General features: G+C 52.1%; 1 protein-coding gene across 1 annotated transcript in view; it reads right to left on the bottom strand.

Annotated features, from left to right (window-relative positions):
- CDH23 (cadherin related 23) overlaps positions 1-23,329 on the bottom strand; it is a 334,982-nt gene that overhangs the window by 98,461 nt on the left and 213,192 nt on the right. The window contains exons 12-13 of the mRNA XM_054174778.1: positions 19,866-20,015; positions 17,972-18,130 (exon numbers count right to left, since the gene is read on the bottom strand). Of these exons, the coding sequence (XP_054030753.1) occupies positions 17,972-18,130; positions 19,866-20,015 (309 nt within the window). The remainder of the gene's footprint in view (positions 1-17,971; positions 18,131-19,865; positions 20,016-23,329) is intronic.

Genomic DNA, 23,329 nt, shown 5'->3' on the forward strand with positions numbered 1-23,329 from the left:
ATGGGGAGCAAATTGCTTTGGCCAGAAGCTCTCTGCTTAAAAGAGTTGTAGCAGGAAAGCAATTACTGCATGTCAAAAAGCTGTCAGGGCACTGGCGTGACCAGGTGTGGGTCTTGTCCTCCTGCTGCCTGCCTGCTCCCTTGGCCATGCCAGGTAGGCCATGAGGAGACCAAGGCACATCACCGTGCCAGCAAGATGCACAAGCCCTATGAGGAGAGGCTGAAGGAGCTGGGATTGTTTAGCCTGGAGAAGAGGAGGCTCAGGGGTGACCTCATTGCCCTCTACAACTACCTGAAGGGAGGTTGTAGCAAGGAGGGAGTTGGTCTCTTCTCTCTAGCAACCAGCACCAGAACAAGAGGACACAGTCTCAAGCTGTGCCAGGGGAAGTTTAGGCTGGAGGTGAGGAGAAAGTTCTTCCCAGAGAGAGTTGTTAGCCATTGGAATGTGCTGCCCAGGGAGGTGGTGGAGTCCCCATCCCTGGAGGTGTTCGAGAGGGGATTGGATGTGGCACTTGGTGCCATGGTTTAGTCATGAGGTGTTGGGTGACAGGTTGGACTTGATGATCTTTGAGGTATTCTCCAATCTTATTGATTCTATGATTCTATGATTTGGTGGTGGACTTGTCAATGTTGGCTTTTTTTCAGTGGTATCCAGCAACAGGACAAGAGGTAGTGGGCACAAACTTGAGCATAAGAAATTCCATCTTCGAGGTGTTTTCCAACCTTATTGATTCTATGATTCTATGCCTGGGGCTTGGGACACAAGAGACAGCACATGGAAGGAGGATTCCCATCGACTTCCTGCTTTTCCCTCGTTTTCTAGGAAAATGTGGCAGGTGAGGTTGCTCCTTGGGACAGACCAGGCTGCCATGGACTGCTCACACCCTGGTACAGGCAACCTGGGCTGGGGGAGCCCCGTCATCACAGCGACTTTTGGAGCCCCCAAAACCTTCTTGTGTTAAACAGCAAGCAGCCCTTCTTAAATACAAGCTACTGCAATCTCCAGGTCCCAGGAGAGTAACAGCTATCCACCCAGATTGGGATCTGATTTGTGGTTTGGAGAGGAGAAGCGTGAAGGGCCAAGAGCTTCCTCGAGCAACAATCACTGGGCTGCAAAACCTGATCGAGGGCAAACTTCCTTAAAGCCATTATGCCCTTCCCCGGTGGAAACCAGCTCTTTCTGCAGCATCACCTGCCCTGCCCGTGCTCTTTCTCAGGCCTTCAAACAGTAGCTGCCTGGTGGGGGGTGGCAATCAGGCAGAAGCAGAGTCATCCAGCACTGCCGTGTGATTAACTGGGAAGGGGAAGGTGGGAGCGGGGAACCGGGACGATGCCGGGGTACGGCAGCCACCCCCTTCCCCAGCAGCTCCACGCCACGAAGCTCAATCGCCACTAACGACCCTGAAGGACTGTGCTGAACCCGGTTGGGGGGGGTGGTGAAAAAAATAGCCAATCAACCCCCCTGGGAACTGCAGAGCTTTTGCCCACCTCTTCTGGCAGCCGCTGGGGTCTAAAGCAGCCTCCTTGATTGTGTTTTGTAACAGCAGGCCCTGCAACATCAGCGAGGTTAACACTTGCCTGGGCAGCCTTGATTTAGCGGCGAGTAATTTCCCGTCGCCGGGCTGTTGCCATGGCTGGAGGTGGGGGTTTAAAAGCGTGTGAGCTGACAGAAGCCTTGAGCAAGAGGAGAAGGCATCTGGAGCGTGGGTTTCCCACTGCACAAGGTGACACCAAGACCGTCTAGGCGCTGGGTGGGTTTTGCCGGAGCCGCTGCGCGCCGGAGCCTGGGCGCGAGGAGTCCGCTAATGAACTGTATTGATTTCATATTCTCCTGTTGTCCACCTAAATGGCAAGCAGCACAATCTGATAGGTTAAATAACCACACAATTGCCTGCCCTGACATCTCAATCGCTTTGCTGTTGGCTCTCTAATGACTCCTGCAGCCCAGCCAAAGGGAAGCAATTAAGGTCGAAGTCCGACGGAGGGAATAAAAGATGAAATCCCCAATGATCCCCTGAGGTATTCGCAAGAGCTGCTGAAAGCTGGTCACACCTCCTACCATCTGCAGTTCCACTGTGTTCAGGTGATGAGCATCATCTGGGGCACAGCAGGGAGAGGGGGACAGAAGCTAAGGAGGAGGGAAGACCAAACTGGTCCTTACCTGAAGATGGATGTGAACATGTTGAAACCCAGCCCAGAGAATAGAATAGAATAGAATAGAATAGAATAGAATAGAATAGAATAGAGTAGAATAGAATAGAATTAACCAGGCTGGAAAAGACCTTTGAGATCATCCAGTCCAACCTATCACCCAGCACCATCTAATCAACTAAACCATGGCACCAAGCACCCCAGCCAGGCTCTTCCTAAACACCTCCAGGGATGGGGACTCCACCACCTCCCTGGGCAGCACATTCCAATGGCCAATCTCTCTCTCTGGGAAGAACTTCTTCCTAACCTCCAGCCTAAATCTCCCCTGGTGCAGCTTGAGACTGTGGCCTCTTGTTCTGGTGCTGGTTGCCTGGGAGAAGAGACCAACCCCCACCTGGCTACAATCTCCCTTCAGGGAGTTGTAGACAGCAAGAAGGTCTCCCCTGAGCCTCCTCTTCTCCAGGCTAAGCAACCCCAGCTCCCTCAGCCTCTCCTCACAGGGCTGTGCTCCAGACCCTTCTCCAGCTTTCTTGCCCTTCTCTGGACACCTTCCAGCATCTCAACATCTTTCCTAAACTGAGGGGCCCAGAACTGGACACAGGACTCAAGGTGTGGCCTAACCAGTGCTGAGTCCAGGGGCACAATGTCCTCCCTGCTCCTGCTGGCCACACTTTTTGTGATGCAGGCCATAATGCCCTTGGCCTTCTTGGCCACCTGGGCACACAGCCTACTCATGTTCAGCCTACTATCAACCAGTACCCCCAGGTCCCTTTATGCCTGAAAAGAGAACACTATTAGTGTGAGGTGTCCCTGCCCATGGCAGGGGGGTTGGAACTATATGATCCTTGAGGTCCCTTCCAAGCCTAACAATTCTATGGTTCTGTAATGTTCCTCCTGTGCAGCAGATGAGAGCCTAAAACCACCACACCAAGCTTTGTCCTGCAGGAGTGAAGATAATTCATCCCAAAACTGGATGCAGACTGGTTGCTCTGAGCAGCTCAGCCAGAGAATGGTCTTTTCAGTTTGTCAGCATGGGGCAGCAAGCCCAAAACACATCCCTGCCAGTCAGAGGTGTTCCCAGTGTGAGTGATGAGGATGCTCCTTGTTCAACCAAAGCAAAACCATGGGCCAGAAGCCGTAGTCTGAGCTCTAGGAAGACAACGTCCTCATTCCACCAGAGCTGGTAGCTACACCCAAGTCTCAGTCAGACAGCAAGCAGCCACTTCTCCAAGGAGTTTGAGAGGATGGAGAGCCTTACCTTTGCTCCTGTCACTAGAGTTAGGTTGTAGGACACAGCAACCAGCCATGGGAGGATCAAACAGAGTCATAGAATTGTTAGGGTTGGATTATCTAGTTCCAACCCTCCTGCCATGGGCAGGGACACCTCACACTACAGCAGGTTGCTCACAGACACATCCAGCCTGGCTGCAAACACCTCCAGGCAGGAGGCTTCCACCACCTCCCTGGGCAACCTGTGCCAGGCTCTCACCACTCTCATGGGGAAAAATTTCTTCCTCACATCCAATCTGAATCTACCCATTTCTAGTTTTGTTCCATTCCCCCCAGTCCTATCACTCCCTGACACCCTCAAAAGTCCCTCCCCAGCTTTCTTGTAGCTCCCTTCAGATACTGGAAGGCCACAATTAGGTCTCCTCAGAGCCTTCTCTTCTCCAGACTGAACAGCCCCAACTCTCTCAGTCTGTGTCCATAGGAGAGGTGCTCCAGCCCTCTGCTCATCCTCACGGCCCTTCTCTGGACACATTCCAGCATGCCCAGATCCTTCTTGTACTAGGGGCTCCAGAACTGGATGCAGTACTCCAGGTGGGGTCTCACCAGAGCAGAGTAGAGGGGGAGAATCACCCCAGAACCTGTGTCTTGAGGCAGAAGTGGCCTCTGGATGGTTCAGCAGGACTCAGGAGGTTGTTCTCCATGTCTCATGGTTCCCAAATGCCTACTTTAGGTCAATTAGCCTCCTCCTCACACCAGTCAACAGCATGAGGGGCTGCACAAGGTCATCTGTCAATGGGATGACATTGCCTCTGCCATAGCTAGTGGCACCCACTGGGTGCTGACTTGCATGGGAGCTCCTTGCTGGAAGAAGCATAGCCCAGGCTGCTTTGGGGGAGATGAGGGCACTGGGAAAGGCAGCTTGGAAAACAGATTAAAATCCCAGGAGCAGTGGCTCTGGTGGAGCTTTGTGTGTGGCAAAACACAACAGAGTTGCCCTTGCTCAGAGGAGCCAAGCCTGGGAAAGGACACATTGAGGTGAAGATGGTGACTGCCCTGCAGGGCCTGCTTGGAAGGATGTGTGAAACTGAGGCGTTCACACGGCAGGAAGCAGCACCTCGGGAAAAATTCTCCCTCCACCTCCCAAATCACCAGCTGAAGCCAGCAGCACAGGAGAGCCACCCAACCCCATGTCCTGCTGGGAAGGGTGGAGGGAACGTGCTGCCCAGCCTGTGCTCTGCAGGATACAAGCCGAACAAGAGGTCTGCGTTTGCTCCGTGGTTTGCTTCCCCCTCTCCCAGGCTGGATTGGCTTTTAGGGGGGATGGTGGAAAAGCTGTGATTTTGCCTTCCCCCTCCCCCCCCCCTACTCTGCCCTTTAGCTGTGCATTTCTCCTGACAGCTCCATCAGGACTGGGAACTGCTGCAGAAGCTGCAATAAGTGTCTCTCTCTCTCTCTCTCCTCAGCGGCTCGGGCTTGTCACGATTCCTATTCCAGCCCATTTCCGTCTTACGGATTGATATTTAGATTCAAGAGATAAACACAGCCAAAGAGCGCTGGGCCCTGACAGAAAGGCAAGGACTTCAGCTCCGTCAATCACCCTGCTACCTGGTAACTCCCTCCTCCCCTTCCCTTTATTTACAGAGCTGGGTTGATAAGAATATTTAACAGGAACAAGGAGTGCAAGTATATATATATATATATATATATATATATACACACATTTCTTTTTCTTTTCTTTAAAGGGAAGTAGGCAGGAAGAGGACAAAGCCTTTCAGATTTAGCTTTCCAGGCAATTTGGAATCATCTGCTTTGATTATTTAACCATTTACGGCTTGGTGTGTTTGCGGTTTCCCTCTCCTCCTGCAGATAAAGGATTCAATTTTCTTTTAAGCGGTGGGGAAATTGGAAGAGACTTCGTTCTGTTTAAGCACAGCTGGAGTCCTGAGCGCTCGGGGGATGCTGAGAACAACAGGATCAATTAAGATGCTAACAAGGAGGACAAGCTGTGTGGGCCGGGGAGGGGAGAAGGGCTGGAAGGAGGGACAAAGTCCAGCCTTGGAGAACGCCAGAAATTAGCCCTCCCTCCTCTACCTTCCTTCCAAGGGTGAGTTCTCACCCAGACCCAGCAAAACCCCTTTATTACCATCCCCAGGACAAAACCTTCCCGGCAAGGATGCACACCCTGATGCTGCTGCTGCTCCAAAGCAGGTCCACATCCTTCTTCCCTCCATCCTGCAACTGGGAGCTCTGCTGAGCTCATCCTCTGCAACACCCAGATATTTGGCTGGCAGTCCCCCATTACCACCTCCCTGGCAATCACACTCCCCAGAAGGGTTTTCCAATAGTATTTTTCACTGACTTCAAACAGAAAGAGAGGCTGGGGGCTGATCTGGGAGTCCTCTTCGCCTAGTATTTGACCATCCTGTGCTCCCCAAACTCATGGGGAAAGGCAAAGGAGATGTAAGCTACTTCTCATGTTGGTGCAGCAAGTGACTCCCTGCAGGGCAGGACACAAACTCTCCTCCCCCGGTCCTAATGCTGGGCACAGCCACCACAGTTAGGGTAGGGATGATTCAGCTCCCACCTTACTCCCTGCACAAGCTGAGAATGTTCTTATCCCTGGCAGGTTTTTCATCCACCCATTGATTTTTGAGGTATCTCCCCACCTCACTCCCTGCTCTCACCTGCTATGTTCCTTGAGCCATAAAACCTTCCCCAAATCAGCACCAGTGCAGGCTTTGCCTCAAGGCTGGTCCACATAGTCACCATCACATGAGAAGAGAGACACAAGGTGCATGGTGTGGCACCTTGCCAACCAGCAGCTCAAAGCTACCACCAGCCCCTCTGCTCAGCCTCTGCAACTGCTGTCTTTTACCTCGGACTATTTCTGTCTCCTCTAAGAAAAAGGAGAAGAAAAAGCTTTGGAGATCATCAAGAAATAAAAGGCAGTGGCAGCTATGCAGATGTTAGGGCACAGCTGGTGTCTTTGGCCACAGTGATGGAAGGACATAGAATGGAGTAGAGGTCTAAAGGCTTCACAGACAACTGGAGGAAAACCCAAAGTTTTGCAAGCAAAGCCCCATGCCACTCATGCTGGCCATGTGCACTTGGAGTTGGATAAACCCAGAGGGATCCAACCCTCCTGGGCACCCCAAAGCCATCACAGAGGCACAGAATTGTTTCAGCTGGAAAAGATCTCCAAGCTCATCAAGTTGAACCATCAATCCAGCAGCACCAAGGCCATTAAACCACATCCCAAAGTGTCATGTCTATATGATTTTTTCTAACTTCTCCAGGGATGAAGAAGAAAGAGAGAGTGGAGGCTGAGCTGGGAGTCCTCTTTTCCCAGTGCTTAACCAACCTGTGCTCCCCAAATCCACGTGGGAAGGCAGAGGAGATGCAAGCTACTTCTGATGTTGGTGCAGCAAGTGATTCCCTGCAGGGCAGGACGCAAACTCGCCCCCCTGCTCCACCACCTCCCTGGGCAGCCTGCTCCAGTACCTGGCCACTCTTTCAGGAAAGAAATTGTTCCTCAAATCCAACTTAAACCTCTCCTGGCACAATTTCAGGCTGTTTCCTCTCATTCTACCGCTTGACAACCCCCACATGGCTACAACCATCCTGGGAGCACCGCAGAGCTCCAGGCTGGGATCCGGGAGCCCTCAGACCACCGCAGCATCGCCGGAGGCAGGCTGAGGGCTGATTGAGAAAGCGATTTGCATTTTAAATAGGTGCTTATTGATGTCTGCACCTCTCCTTCCCAGCCTGGGAAAACCACATTATTACTTTCTTGTTGACTGGCGTTTACAGCTGCCTGCAAAGGAAGGGGAAAGAAAATCAGGCTGGGATCGATTTTCCCATCCCCGATGTGCAGGCCAAAGAGAGATCGAAGCGGCAGAAGAAAACTGACAGCTGGGTGGTAAAGGAGAGGAAACTTTGCCAACCAAATTAAAGGTTGCCTTAATGAGGAGAGTAATGGAAGGTTAATTAGTGCATTTACTTCATTAGGCTCTTACTAACAAGGCTTCTCCTGAGGAAGTGCAGTAGCAGGGAGCTGGGAAGATGAGAATGCAGGTGAATGGATGTGCTAGGGACAGCGATCGGGGATGGGTGATCCATGGAGAGGAGCAGAAAGGGAATATTCAGGGATGTGAGCCAGAATATATATGTGTAAAACAATGCAAACACACACATGCATACATATAGAAGAATACTGCATCCAGTGCTGGTGTCCCCATCTGTTGAAGCGAGTCCAGAGGGCCACAAGGATGATCCAAGGGCTGGAACACCTCTGCTGTGAGGGTAGGCTGAGGGAGCTGGGGCTGATCAGCCTGGAGAAGAGAAGACTCTGGGGGCACCTTAGAGCTGCCTTCCAACACCTGAAGAGATCCTACAGGAAGGCTGGAGAGGGACTTTTCATAGGGGTGTCCAGAGACAGGACAAGGGAGAATGGTTTGAAGCTGAGGAAGAGGAGGTTTAGACAGAACCTTGGGAAGAAGTCCTTCAGTATGAGGATGGTTTGACTCTGGAATAGGTGGCCCAGAGTAGTTGTGGATGCCTCCTCCCTGGAGAAGTTCAAGGCCAGGTTGGATGAGGCCTTATCAAGCAAGTCTAGTTGAAAGACCTCCCTGCCCATAGCAGGAAGCTTGGGGCAGATGGTCTCCTAGGTCCTTTCCAACCTAACCCTTCTATGGCCCTATGATAATACACAGCCTGATTACTCTGAGAAAACAAAGAGGGACCTGCTCTTCCCCACCCACTCTGTAAAATAGTCTGATATTTGTCATCAGAAAATCAAAGTGCACTTTAGCTTTTGGGTTTTCTTTTTTAAGAGCACAAGAGTGTATTACAGACTCAGCTTAGCAAGCCCCAAGGGAACAGTGCTTGTTTTACCTGCCTCACTACATACCATGAGCCATGGAAAATCATTCCCACTCTGAAATCAATGCCTGATGGTTGAATTGGGCACTGCACTTTATAGTCTGAGGCCTGTGGACTGATGGAGATGCTGAAGCTATTCCTGAGGGTCTGCACAAGATAACTCTGGAAAGCACACCAGCAGGCTTGCCTGAAATTACTGTGTGTGAGGGAATGATTTTGCAGTCTAAGCATCCTGTGCAGAGTTCTGGAGGGTGGTTTTCATGGGGAGAAACCTAGCTTCAGGCCAGGACAGAGGTGTCTCTGGTTATAGAGGACACCAGGGCAAAACAAAGAGATTAACTTCAGAAGGATGTGGGAGGAGAAGGTCCCAAGGTGAAGGCAAGTCACTAACTCACAAATGTGGTACTTAGGGATGTGACTAAGGCAGCCAATGCCATCCTGGCCTGCATCAGGAACAGTGTGGCCAGCAGGAGCAGGGAAGTCATTGTGCCCCTGGACTCAGCACTGGTTAGACCGCACCTTGAGTCCTGTGTCCAGTTCTGGGTCCCTCAAGTTTAAGAAGGACATTGAGACTCTTGAAGGTGTCCAGAGAAGGGCAACAAGGCTGGGGAGGGGTCTTGAGCACAGCCCTGTGAGGAGAGGCTGAGGGAGCTGGGGTTGCTTAGCCTGGAGAAGAGGAGGCTCAAAGGAGACTTTATTGCTCTCTCCAACTCCCTGAAGGGAGGTTGTAGCCAGGAGGGGGTTGGTCTCTTCTCCCAGAAGAGACCAGCACCAGAATAAGAGGACACAGTCTCAAGCTGTGCCAGGGGAAGTCTAGGCTGGAGGTGAGGAGAAAGTTCTTCCCAGAGAGAGTTGTTAGCTATTGGAATGTGCTGCCCAGGGAGGTGGTGGAGTCCCCATCCCTGGAGGTGTTCAAGAGGGGATTGGATGTGGCACTTGGCGCCACGGTTTATTAGTCCTGAGGTGTTGGGTGACAGGTTGGACTTGCTGATCCTTGAGGTCTTCTCCAATCTTATTGATTCTATGATTCTGACTTGGTGGTGGGCTTGTCAATGTTGGCTTTTTTTCAGTGGTACCCAGCAACAGGACAAGAGGTAGTGGGCACAAACTTGAGCATAAGAAATTCCATCTAAACATGAGGGAAAGCTTCTTTAGTGTGAGGATGACAGAGCACTGGAGCAGGCTGCCCAGAGAGGCTGTGGAGTCTCCTTCACTGGAGACACTCGAAACCAAACTGGATGCATTCCTGTGCGACCTACTCTAGCTGACCCTGCCCTGGCAAGGGAGTTGGACTAAATGAATTTTCTGAGGCCCCTTCCAAGCCCTAATGTTCCTTAATTCTGTGATAAGTGCTGTAACACGCTGCCCAGAGAGGTTGTGGAGTCTCCTTCCCTGGAGAGCTTCCAGACCCACCTGGATTGGTTCCTATGCAACCTGATCCAGGTGTACCTGCTTTAGTAGGGGTCTGGACTAGATGATCTCCCAACCCCTACCATTCTGTCATACTGTGAACCTGCTCTGGCAGGGATGGGGGGGGGATTGTGGACAAGGTGATCTTCAGAGGCCCCTTCCAACCCCTACCTTTCTGTGATTCTGTGGGTTAATGGTTGGACTCGATGGTCATAGAGGTCTCTTCCAACCAAAACAATTCTATGACTGTATGATTTGAGGGGGGTGAAGGTGGGCAACTGGGACATGGAAACCCCTCCACATCACATTGTTTTCATCCCAGCCACTTCCCAGCGAGGGTGGGCTGGGAGAGGACCATTCAGCAGCCTCCCCAGCTCCCTCCTGCTTGCCAGCTGGCTGACAGACCACAGCCTGTGCAGCCAAGCCAGACCAGGACAAAATAGAGCGGGGAGGAGGGATCACAGAGCTAGGATTACTTTCCACACTTCCCTGGAGAACCACTTTTCTGCAGACCCTTGAAGGCAAATCAAATGCATTGTTGTGTTAAAACCGAGCTGCTCGTGGTTTGTTTGGGCTTTAATGACTTTGGTTATCGGAGCTTTTCAGGAGGACTTTGCCGTGCGGCTCTGTAGTGTACCAGCAGCTTAAGGAGACCTCCTGCTCCTTAATTCGTGCCTCCTGCTGAGTTGTCTCAGGCCTCTTCCCCATTCCTCTAGCTCTGACAAAAACCTCAGCAACAGAGAGAAAGGCACGTGCCTGTGCCACCATGCAGCTCTTTGTCCTTTGGGAAGCCAGCAGTGCGCCAGCCCCAGCTCCTGGCAGCTGCTGTCAAAGCAGCAGCGTCCAAAGGCAAGGTTTTGAGGGGGTGTCCTCTGAGGTCCAGTCCACCCATCACAAACACTCAGACCCTGCAGCCTTTCAAGATGGCATATCACACGAAATTGATGGGGAGTGTTGATCTGCTTGAGGGTAGGAAGGTTCTGCAGAGGGATCTGAGCAAGCTGGATGCACGGGCTGATGTCAGGTTCAACAAAGCCAAGTGCTGGATCCTACACTTGGGTCTCAACGACTCCAGGAACACTCCAGGATTACAGCAAAGTGGCTGGAAAGCTGCCCAGCACTAAAGGACCTGGAGGTGCTGGTTGACAGCTGGCTGAAGATGAGCCAGCAGTGTGCCCAGGTGGCCAAGGCAGCCACCAGCATCCTGGCCTGGATCAGCAGCAGTATGGCCAGCAGGAGTAGGGAACTAGATCATGCCCCTATCCTTGGCCCTGGTGAGGCCATATCTTAAGTACTGTGTTCAGTTTTGGATACCAGAGTACAAGAAGCATTGAGCTGCTGAAGCATGTTCAGAGGTATAGCTGATGGGATTGGGATTGTTTAGCCTGGAAAAGAGGAGGCTGAGGGAAAACCTTATTGCTCTGTAAAACTCCCTGAAAGGAGGTTGGAGTGAGGTGGGGTTCAGTCTCTTCCCTCAAGTAACAAGCAGAAATGGCCTCAAGTTGCACCAGAAAAGGAATAGAATAGAATAGAATAGAATAGAATAGAATAGAATAGAATAGAATAGAATAGAATAGAATAGACCAGACCAGACCAGGTTGGAAAAGGCCTTTGAGATCATCAAGTCCAACCTATCACCCAACACCATCTAATCAACTAAACCATGGCACCAAGCACCCCATCCAGTCTCTTCCTAACCACCTCCAGTGATGGTGACTCCACCACCTCCCTGGCCAGCACATTCCAATGGCCAATCTCTCTCTCTGAGAAGAGCTTTTTCCTAACCTCCAGCCTAAACCTCCCCTGGCACTCCCCTCTCCCCCTTGAGACTAGTCCCCCCTTTCCCCAGGTCACAGAAGTGTTCCTTATGGTAGGTCCACCAACAGCTAATTGGATGCAAGCCCAGGGAACTGCTTTCAAACTCTCCATGCCTGGGAAAGAGCAGTCACTTGAACAGCTAAGTTTGCTGTCTGACCAGCATCAGACCTCTTCACAACCATCAAGGATGGGACCCTGAGACTTTTCTCTCTGCACCTGTATCATCTGACATGCTAATTCCCTTTAGATAAGTTGTCTAATTTCCCTTCTCTAGGAAGCTAATGAGCTGAGATGCAAACTGTGGGGGGATAAGAGTATGAGCAGGGACAAAAAGCTGTTCTCTATGACCTAGGTTGGGTTAATCCTCAATATCAGATCAGGGTGAGGGATGATGAGATTTGAGAGCAGCCCTGCAGAGAAGGACTTGGGGCTGCTGGTGGGTGAGAAGCTGGACATGAGCCAGCAATGGGCACATGCAGCCCACAAGGCCAATGGCAGCCTGGGCTGCACCAAAAGTAGTGTGGCCAGAGATGGAGAGAGGGGATTCTGACACTCTGCTTTAGTGAGATCACACATGGAGTCCATCTATGGGACCCACAACAGAAGGGAGACATGGACTGGCTGGAGCAGGTCTGGGGGAGGGCCACAAAGATGATCAGAGGGCTGCAGCACCTCTCCTATAAGCACAGGCTGGGAGAGCTGGGGCTTTTCAGAAGGCAGAAGAGAAGGCTCCAGGGAGGCCTTAGAGCAGCCTTGCAGTACCTGAAGGGGACCTGCAGAAGGAGTGGGGAGGGACGTTTGACAAAGGCTTGTGGTGACAGGACAAAGGGCAACGGTTTGAAACTGGAGCAGGGTAGATTCAGGTTGGACATTAGGAGGAAGCTCTTCACGACGAGTGGAAAATACTGGAAGAGGTTGCCCAGGGATGTGGTGGAGGCCCCATCCTTGGAGACCCAGGCAGCCTGAAGTACTTATGTCCCTGCTGACAAGATGACCTTTGAAGAGCCCTTCCAACCTCATGCAAAGTGTGAATCTGTGAATTACTGGTTTGTGAAGCAGCAGCCCCACTCCCTGCTGTCAGCAACGAGGCAGCTTGGAGCAGGACAGAAGGCAGCAGCAGAACAGGGACACATACCTGAGAGCTTCTGCTGCCTCTGGGCTCAGACAGGATTAATGGACTGCCTCCACCAGTCCTGGAGCTCACCTTCTGCTCAGTGCTCCATCCCAAAGCTGCAGGCACTCCTACTGGCTCTCCCCACCTCACTTCTCTGCTCTTGCTCTGGGGAATATGCCCAGGGAACATCATTCTTCATTCCAGACTCTGTTTCCTTCGAGGCTTGTACTGCTATTGTTAATAATGTGGGTCTTGGACTCTTCATCTGTCCCTCCAACATCTGCCTACTGTTTTGACAACCTCTGCAATGGATTCATGCTCCATGTGGCCTGAGATCTGCAGATCTGTCTCTGCTTTAGCAGCTCCTCCTCTCCTCCAGCTACTGGGCTTCTCAGCTGGGTGAGACAGGGCTGAAGACACTCTCCTCTCTCCTGCTCCTCTCACTCCAGGAGAAAACCAGTTGTTGGAAGATGTCTGCTAAACCCATCACAGTCACTAACCATAGCTGCAGCTGCACATGGACATTTATCCACCTTTCTGCCTTCCATGGGGCTTCCAGTCACACAGTTTCATGCTGGAGCTGGTGGCCTTGCTCCTCACACTTGTCCAGGAATCAACCCTGCAGCCCACTGCTCTTTATTAGGCAAGCCAGCACCCATCCAAAGCCACCAACTGCCTAGGTAGCAGCTGGCCAGGGGTGTCAGAGACCCAGTTAATTTAGGGTGCAGTATATGTTCTTGCTGCTTCTTGTTCCTGGAAGGCATGAAGTTATACTGGCTGCCTGCTTGCTCAAGAAGTGTGAAATTCTCTCTCTGACCTTTTCTGTTATGTTATTAAAAGGTTTCATGGCCAGTTGTTTCAGGGAAAAAAAAATAGTATTTCAATATCTGTTGGTAACTGGGGCAGAACTTGCCCATATCTTCAGGCTAAGCTCTGATCACCCCAGCCTTGTAGAAGGGCTGTGTGGGACCTCTGAGCTGCTCCAGCCTGGCTTGTCCCTGTAACAGCAGGGCCTGGGGGCAAGGGAAAACAGAAGTTTGCATGGGGAGAGGACACTGACAACTGTAGAGCCCCAGAGAGTCTTCTCACCTTGGCTGCTGGTTGCAAAACATGGGTACCTACCTCCAGATTGCAGTGATTTATGTCACAGGGCAACTCTGGGACTCCTTCCTGCTGGTCTCTGCAAGTGTTCTCCTGGCTAAGGGGCTTGGCACATGGGAAAGAGCACAAGGGTAGGAGAGAAGGCTGCCCTAGTGAAGCCACAGCTGGAGTTCTAGGTCCAGAGCTGGGCCCCCGAGCTCAAGAGAGACATGGAACCACTGGGGAGGCTACAAAGATGATGAGTGGACTGGAATAACTCTCTGAGGAGGAAAGGCTGAGAGGCTTGGAGCCCTGTGGTCTGCCAAAGAGAAGCCTGAGAAGGCATCTGCTCAGTGCTAACCAACAGCTATAGGGCAGGGATCAGAAGGATGGGGCCAGACACTTTTTCAGTGGTTCCCAGAGACAGAGCATGAGGAAATGGGGACAAATTTGAACTCAAAAGATTCCACATGAACATAAGGAGAAAATTCTTTGCTGTGAAGGTGCTGGAGCGGTGGAGCAGGCTGCATAGAGAGGTTGTGGAGTCTCCTTCTCTGGAGAGTTTCCAAACCCCTCTGGATATTGTGATTTGGGGCAACTTGCTCACCCTGCTTTAGGAGTGGAGTTGGACTAGATGATCTCCAGAGGTCTTTTACAACCTCTACCATGCTGGGATTCTGCATTCCAGGCTCCCTTCACACAGCAGGAGCCATTCCTGTGAAGCCTGGACTCTCCAGATGTTCTCAGGCAAGCAAAGGACTACCTGAATCCAGGTGATAAATACTTCTGGAGGACAGAATTAAACAGACGGTGGAGAGGGGTGGAGAGGGGACAAAATAAAGAACAATGGGCAGACAAACAAAATCTTAGAGGTTGTGCCAGGCTGTGCCATGCCAGGGAAGTGACCAAGATTTGCCTGGGAAGCTGTAGGGGCACGGATCAGAGCCCACACATCCCTGGGCAGAGGGGAAGAGGCAGGCAGCAGAAAGCCAGGCAGCAGCTCTGAGTGCCAGCTGCTGGCACTTGGGGTTGTTTTGCAGCTGATTTATAGGTGTAGCAGGCAATGCTTCTCTACTGTCACTGACATTAGGAGCTGAAATGCTGTGGAGACAAATGGTCTTTTGTCACCAGCAATGAAGCCTGCTTGCTCTTTGAGGTTTTTTTTTGCCTTTCTATTTCCTCTAAGCTGTTTAGCCTGGGGAAGAGAAGGCTGAGGGAGGATGTTACCAGTGTTTATCAGTACTTAAAGAGTGGGTGTCAGGAGGATGGGGACAGACTTTGTTCAGTGGTGCCCAGTGACAGGACAAGAGGTAAAAGGCACAAAGATGCACATAAGAAGTTCTGTCTAAACATGAGGAAGAACTTCTTTCCTGTGAGGGAGGCACAACACTTGGAACAGGCTGCCCAGAGAGGTGGTGGAGTCTCCATCTCTAGAGCCACTCAAAACTCACCTTCCTGTGCAACCTTCTCTAGGTCAACCTGCTCTGGCAGGGGAGGTTGGACTAGGTGATCTCCAGAGGTCCTTTCCAACCCCTACCATGCTGGGATTCTGTGATTTTCAGCTGCTGAAGCAGAGGGCATCACACAATCATGGAATTGTTTTGGTTGGAAAAGACTTCACTGAGTCCAGCTGTTGGCCTAACACCACCATGGCCATTAAACCACATCCCAAAGTGTCTACACATTTTTTTAAACCCCTCTCAGCCTGCTGCAATGCCAGGAATTTACTTTCCAGGGTATCATAGAATCAATAAGGTTGGAAAAGACCTCAAAGATCATCAAGTCCAACCTGCCACCCAGCACCTCCTGACTACTAAACCATGGCACCAAGTGCCACGTCCAATCCCCTCTCAAACACCTCCAGGGATGGTGACTCCACCACCTCCCTGGGCAGCACATCCCAATGGCCAACAACTCTCTCTGGGAAGAACTTTCTCCTCACCTCCAGCCTAAACATCCCCTGGCACAGCTTGAGACTGTGTCCTCTGGTTCTGGTGCTGCTTGCCTGGGAGAAGAGACCAACCTCCTCCTGGCTACAACCTCCCTTCAGGGATTGTGGACAGCAATAAGGTCTCCCCTGAGACATGCTTGGATAGGGCAGTAGGGCAGTCTTGCTACAACAAACAGCACAAGAACCCCCCATGTCAAGAGAAGCTACTGGCTTCTCCTTTTCTGCTCCCCACCCCTTGTCCAAAAGGGAGAAGAGAAAGGAGCAGACAAAGTTGCTGTTAGACTTAACCAAAAGAATGCAGTCAAGGTCAGGCAGAAGCAAGTTAGCATCTCTCCAGAGCAATGAAGTGAGAAGAGAAGAGAGGAGGAGAAGGAATTGTTTTGGTACAACCAGTCTTCTGGTGGATATCTCTCCAATGGGATTGGTTAGAATTATCTTTGCTTTCACAGTATTTTATCACAGTATAACTAAGGCTGGAAGAGACCTTTCCTTTCATAGAATCATAGAATCAGTAAGGTTGGAAGGGACCTCAAGGATCATCAAGTCTAACCTGTCACCCAAGATCTCATGACTACTAAACCATGGCACCAAGTGCCACATCCAATCCCCTCTTGAACACCTCCAGGGATGGGGACTCCAGCACCTCCCTGGGCAGCACATCCCAATGGCTAACAACTCTCTCTGGGAAGAACTTTCTCCTCACCTCCAGCCTAAACTTCCCCTGGCACAGCTTGAGACTGTGTCCTCTTGTTCTGGTGCTGCTTGCCTGGGAGAAGAGACCAACCCCCACCTGGCTACAACCTCCCTTCAGGGAGTTGGAGAGAGCAAGAAGGTCTCCCCTGAGCCTCCTCTTCTCCAGGCTAAGCAACCCCAGCTCCCTCAGCCTCTCCTCGTAAGGCTTATGCTGGAGGCCTCTCACCTTTTCACACCCAGTAGTGATTTATTCACATTTAACTACTTTTCTGCTCAAGATCTGTGGGGAAAAAAAATAGATATGAAATTAAAGGCATAGCTTAAAACTGCCCCAGGTCTTTTCCGACCTGGTTGATCGTGTGAGAGGCACGGTGCCGGCGAGCAGCGCCCTGGAGGCGAGCAGAGGGCTACGCCTCCACAGCCAACGCCACCAGCAGCAGGAGGAGCTGGCACTTTATGAGGGCTGTTAAAAGTTTGGGATCAGCTGGGAGGGCAAGCTGGATTTCAGCTCTAATTGCATCCATTCTGATTTATCATCGAAGGCTCAACGCCTGGCGTTTTCTGCCTCCCCTCCTCCGAAACGCTGGCATGGCTGGAAGTTGGGGAAAGAGGAGAGGCAGTAACAATCTCATTGTCTGACGGGCTGACTAGCTAAACATCTGCTTGAAATATTAATAACTGTCAGATGGGAGCTGCTCAGGGGCTCTCTGCAGCTCCACACCATCTGCTTGTAGAGTAAACACACTTACGTACAGGCGACTGCGCCCGGGCCTCTTGTCAGGGCTTTCATCCTCTGGACCAGCACATGCCTGCCTGGGTGGGCACCAGGGACTGTGTCCTGGGTCAGCAGGCATGAGGAGAGGGCTGGGATGGCACTGTAACATCCTCAGAGAAAAGCTCAAGAAGTGTGGCACAGATGGTTGTGTGGTGAGGTGGATTGCAAACTGGCTGGACAGAGGAGTTCAGAGGGTTGTGATCGGTAGCACAGGGTCAAGTTAGAGGCCTGTGGCCAGTGCTGTTCCCCAGGGATCAGTTCTGGATCCAGTTTTGTTCAATATCTGTATCAATGACCTGGATGTGGGGATTGAGTGCACCCTCAGCAAGTTTGCTGATGATACAAAACTGGGGGTGGCTGACACCTGCCAGGCTGTGTTGCCACCCAATGAGATCTGGACAGGCTGAGAGCTGGGTGCAGGCAAACCTCAGGAAGTTCAATAAGGACAAGTGCAGGGTCCTGCATCTGGGCAGGAAGAACAGCAAGCACCAGGACAGTTTGGGAGCTGCCCTGCTGGAAAGAAGCTCCATGGAGAAAGGACTTGGAATGCTGGCAGACAGCAAGTCCTGCGTGGGACAGCAATGTGCCCTTGTGGCCAAGAGAGCCAATGGCACCCTGGGGTGCAGCAAGAAAAGTGTGGCCAGCAGGGCTAGGGAGGTTCTTCTCCCCCTCTACTCTGCCTTGGTGAGACCACACCTGGAATGCTGTGTCCAGTTTTGGGCTGCCCAGTTCAAGAGAGACAGAGAGCTGCTGGAGAGACTCCAAGAGAGAGCCACGGGGATGATTATGGGACTTGAGCATCTCCCCTGTGGAGAGAAACTGAGAGCCCTGGGGCTGTGCAGTCATGAGAACAGGGTGCTCCTACTCACGTGGACCTGGAGGACCGTGGTGCCCACAGTGGTGTTCTCAAAGAGGCTGACATTGTAGAGGACCTTGCTGAAAACAGGGCGGTTGTCGTTCTCGTTGATGAGGTTAATCTTCACGCGCGCAAAGCCGACGTGGTCTGGGATGCTCTCGTTTGCAAAGAGCTGGGGCAGAGAGAGGAAGCAAAGGGAAAGGTTGAAGCCACTGTCTGTGAGGTTGGGGAGACTAATCTGTTCCCTTTCACAGGAGAAAACAATGCTCACCTGGGCTCCCTCACCAGGTGAGGCAGCTCAGTGCTAACCACCAAAGCATGGATGCTCCCTTTTCCCTGGGAGCATCTCATCTCTGAATGAGCTCAGATCTCAGGTGAGCCAAACACCCTGAATCACCTGCCCTGAGCAGCCTCAGCCTCTGCATGGCAAACTGGACAATCAGAACCTGCCACCCCACTCCAGCCTGGAGCACAGGCTTTTGTTCATCTTTCTCCATCAGTGCATGAAAACCCCTCTGCCAGGACTACCACCACTGGTGTGCTATGAGCTTGCTTTGCCTGCCTTCAGAACTTACAGCTTAGGCAGAGAGAGGGAACAAATTGGAGCAGGAGGCTGGGGAGAGCTTTGGTACCTTATAGGTGCACTGAAAGCATCATTTTTATGCTCCATAAAGCTTTCCCAACCCTGTGACATAGAATAGAACCATAGAATCAATAAAGTTGGAAAAGACCTTTGAGATCATCACGTCCAACCTGTCACCCAACACCTCATGACTACTAAACCATAGCACCAAGTGCCACATCCAATCCCCTCTTGAACACCTCCAGGGATGGGGACTCCACCACCTCCCTGGGCAGCACATTCCAATGGCCAATCTCTTTCTGGGGAGAACTTCTTCCTCACCTCCAGCCTAAACCTCCCCTGGCACAGCTTGAGACTGTGTCCTCTTGTTCTGGTGCTGGTTGCCTGGGAGAAGAGACCAACCCCTTCCTGGCTACAACCTCCCTTCAGGTATTTGCAGAGAGCAAGAAGGTCTCCCCTGAGCCTCCTCTTCTCCAGGCTAAGCAACCCCAGCTCCCTCAGCCTCTCCTCACAGGGCTGTGCTCCAGACCCCTCCTCAGGCTTGTTGCCCCCATCTGGAAGCAATACCTGCTCAGAGCAACAGTCCCATGAGGGAAAACAAGGTCTAAGCAGCATGCACCTTCCTCTTCAGGTACAGTGGAAGCAGGGAAAGGACTGCTCAGTGCTGAGGGTTTGAACTCATGGGTGCAAAGCTGGATACGAGCCAGTGCGATGCACTCACAGCCCAGAGCCAGCCATGTCCTGGGCTGATCCCCAGAAGTGTGGGCAGCAGGGGGAGGGAGGGGATTCTGCCCCTCTGCTCCATTCTGCTGAGACTCCACCTGCAGTGCTGGGGCCAGCTCTGGAGTCCTGAGCACAGGAGAGACGTGGACCTGTTAGAACCAGAAGATGCCACAGCAATGATGGGAGGGCTGGAAGCCCTCTGCTGTGAGGCCAGGCTGAAAGAGCTGGGGTTGTTCAGGCTGGAGAAGAGCAGGCTCCAGAGAGACCTTCCTGTGGACTTTTAGTGTTCAAAGGGACTGATCAGAAAACTGGAGACAGACTTCTTTGCCAGGCCTGTTGTGACAGGACAAGCAAGGGGCAGCAAGCTCTGCTTAAGCTTTTGCAGCTCAGCCTTTGGATGACGAGAAAAGAGAGGGAAGGTGCAGAGCAAACCTCTTCCCCACCTCCTCTTTTTTCCTTTATTATTATTATTTCTTTTTTTTTTTGACCATTTTGTAATGCCCCAGAGTTTCACAGTGTGGATCAGAGAGAGGAAGAGAGAAGCCTTGTTAATAAGTCACTCCAGGGTCACTTAGGACAGAGCAGAGGGGTTCAGCCTTACCGAGAATTCATAGCGGGGAATGGTCTCGAAGTCCAGCGGCACTGCCACACGGACACGGATGTCTGCCTTCCCCTGGATGGAGGTGGGTGAGATGATGAAGTGGTTGGAGTTGTTGCCCACCAGGTACACCTCAAAAACGCTGTTGGGTCCCTGGGATGGGAGAGAGAGAAGGGTTGAGAGTTACCAAGAAGAAAGGACCTAGAGGAACCTTGGCCCAGCCTGCGGATGAGCATGGGATGGGATCACTGCCCCACAGAATGGGAGGGGTTGGATGGTGCCTCTGGAGATCATCTAGTCCAGACCCCCTGCCAAAGCAGGTTGACCTAGGGTGGGCCACACAGGAGCACCCACACAGGTGGGTTTTGAAAGTCTCCAGGAAAGGAGACTCCACAACCTCTTTGGGCAGCCGCTTCCAAGGCTTCATCACCCTCACACTTAGAATCATAGAATCAATAAGGTTGGAAGAGACCTTGAGGATCATCGAGTCCAACCTGTCACCCAACACCTCATGACTACTAAACCATGGCACCAAGTGCCACATCCAATCCCCTTTTGAACACCACCAGGGATGGGGACTCCACCACCTCCCTGGGCAGCACATTCCAACTGCTAACAACTCTCTCTGGGAAGAACTTTCTCCTCACCTCTAGCCCAAACCTCCCCTGGCACAGCTTAAGACTGTGTCCTCTTGTTCTGCTGCTGGGTGCCTGGGAGAAGAGACCAACCCCCACCTGGCTACAACCTCCCTTCAGGGAGTTATAGACAGCAACAAGGTCTCCCCTGAGCCTCCTCTTCTCCAGGCTAAGCAACCCCAGCTCCCTCAGCCTCTCCTCACAGGGCTGTGCTCCAGACCCCTCCCCAGCTTTGTTGCCCTTCTCTGGACACGATCAAGTCTCTCAATGTCCTTCTTAAACTGAGGAGCCCAGAACTGGACACAGGACTCAAGGTGTGGCCTCACCAGTGCTGAGTCCAGGGGCACAATGACCTCCCTGCTCCTGCTGGCCACACTGTTCCTGATGCAAGCCAGGATGCCATTGGCCTTTGCCACCTGGGCACACTGCTGGCTCATGTTCAGCTGCTGTCAACCAGTACCCCCAGGTCCCTTTCTGCCTGGCTGCTCTCCAGCCACTCTGACCCCAGCCTGTAGCTCTGCATGGGGTTGTTGTGGCCAATGTGCAGCACTCAGCACTTGGACTTGTCGAATGTCATCCTGTTGGACTCTGCCCACCTGTCCAGCCTGTCAAGGTCCCTCTGGAGAGCCCTTCTATCCTCTAACTGATCAACACCTGCCCCCAGCTTGGTGTCATCTGCAAATTCACTGATGACTGACTCAATCCCCTCCTCCAGATCATCAATAAAGATATTGAACAAGCTTTTCTTCATTTTGTGGTGGAACTTCCTGTGTTCCAGTTTGGTTCCATTGCCCTTCATCTTATCACTGGTCACCAGTGGAAACAGGCTGGCCCCAAAACCTGTGCATTGGGTGCAAACCTGTCAGTGCCAGCAGCTTGGGCACAGCCCTTTGCCTTCAGAGACAACAATGCAGTTCCCAGAGATGCAGGGGAGTGTTTCTCTGCTTGGGTTTGCTTAACTGAACCACAGGGTTCAGCTCCAAACTTAAACACTCCTAGCAGCATTTTATTGTGCTTGCTGGGCCTACACTGCATGTGATTGAGAGAAATCTGCTCTTTACATGCACCCATTTTGTGCAAATCCCCCTGTGCTCATGAAAAGAACTCATCCCTGAGAGGAACCTGCATGGCACATGGCTGCAGGGAAAATCCCCTTTGCTGTTTGGAGGTCCATGCATGGCATAGGGTACCAGACACTGGCATTTCATCACCTCAGGACAGTGTGGATGCCTCTCCCAGGTAGAGGACTCTTTCCACTAAGGCAGATCAAAGTGGAAACTCAAGACCTGGCTGGCAAAGCAGGAGGACCACCGCAGCACTTTAGGACCCTTGCTGCAGGTATGGCATCCCTCCCCAGAGCACAGCCCAGCAGAGCACATGAAAAGCAAGTTCAGGAGCTGAATTTCCAATTTTCCTCGAGTGACCTCCCTCCTGCCAGCAAAAGGGGCCAATTAAATGCACGAAGGGGCACTAATAGCAAAAGCTGGCTGAGCGTGACCACTGAGAGCCAGCGACATGAGCAGAATCCCTGCTTGCCCTCCTCCCCACACCCACCGGCAGGAGGTTGAGCAGGGGGCAAGCTGAGCATCCCCAGCAGAGCCACACATCAGGAGCAAGCCCTGAGGGCGCCCATGGAACCACAGAAGCAAGCCCCACATCCCCAGAAGCCCAGCAATGCTCAGCTGGTGTATAATGGACACAGACAACCAGAGGGAATGGAATGGACCCATCTCACGGCAGACTTAGCCCTGTCCAAAAGCTGTTTTTGCTGGCAAGTTGAGAAGTGTCAATGCTGGCATGAGTGAGAGATGCTCCCCAACACCACTGCACAAGCCTGGCAGGGAGGGAGCAGAGAATCCAGAGACCTGCAGGAGGAGGCACCCCTCCCCAAGCCATTACTTCTGACCCTGTGTGTAAGATGCCAGTTTACAGCAACCAACCATTCTCCACCAGCAACAACAAGCCATCTCCTTGAGGAGTTTTTGTCCAGCTCTGCTGAGGAGCCCTGGTGTCTGTCCCAGGACCCAGTGTGCTCCCTGCACAGAGAAGCACCTTTCATGGTGGTGAGATGGGAATGATTTTCTTGGGAGCTGGAGAGAAGCGACTTTGTTGGAGGCATGAGATAAAAGTTGAAACATCAAAAGAGATCCAAGTATTTGCGGGCAGAGAGTCAGGTGGATTAATTCCCTTCCAGCTGAGGAAGGAGATCAGGCTCCAGATACCCAGCATCCCCATAATTAGGAGCCCCTCAAGTGCCTCAGTCTCCCCACGTGAGGTCTGGAGTAGGGGGATACATCTGCCTCTCGGGAGGGCGGCTGCGCGTTACCATTTATGCATTTATTCGGCTATTTGTTTTTTTGTTTCTGCCCCCATGCTGCTTCCCTTGCTCCTGGTTCCCAGAGCCTGCAAACCCCCTGTGGCTGCCTGAAAGCAAATCTGAATATTCACATTGTTATCAGCTGCCCAGCAGAAGGGGCTGGCTCAGCCCAGCTCACAGCGAGGACCCCCCGCTCCGGAGGAAGCCACGGGGAGCTGCTTACATTTTCCTCACCACTTCCTACCTGGCTCCTGCCACTCAGAGCAAAAAGAAAAAAATAGAAAAGAAAAGATTTGAAACCTGTTCATGAAGAAGGAAAACACACACCAGCTCCCCAGGCTTGCAAAGGTCCTGGTGGGCTCGTGGCTGAGCACCACCTCTTTGTGGTGCTGAGGATGAGCATGGGATGCAGGGGTGTGCTACCAGTGCTGCTTTACCTGCGCAGTTCCCCCTCCCTCCAACCCCTTCCCCAGCAGCTCCTGCACCGCTTGAGCTTTTTCCTCATTGCTGAAAAC

The sequence above is a fragment of the Dryobates pubescens genome, chromosome 30 (genome assembly GCF_014839835.1).
Source record: "Dryobates pubescens isolate bDryPub1 chromosome 30, bDryPub1.pri, whole genome shotgun sequence".
Classification (NCBI taxonomy): Eukaryota; Metazoa; Chordata; class Aves; order Piciformes; family Picidae; genus Dryobates; species Dryobates pubescens.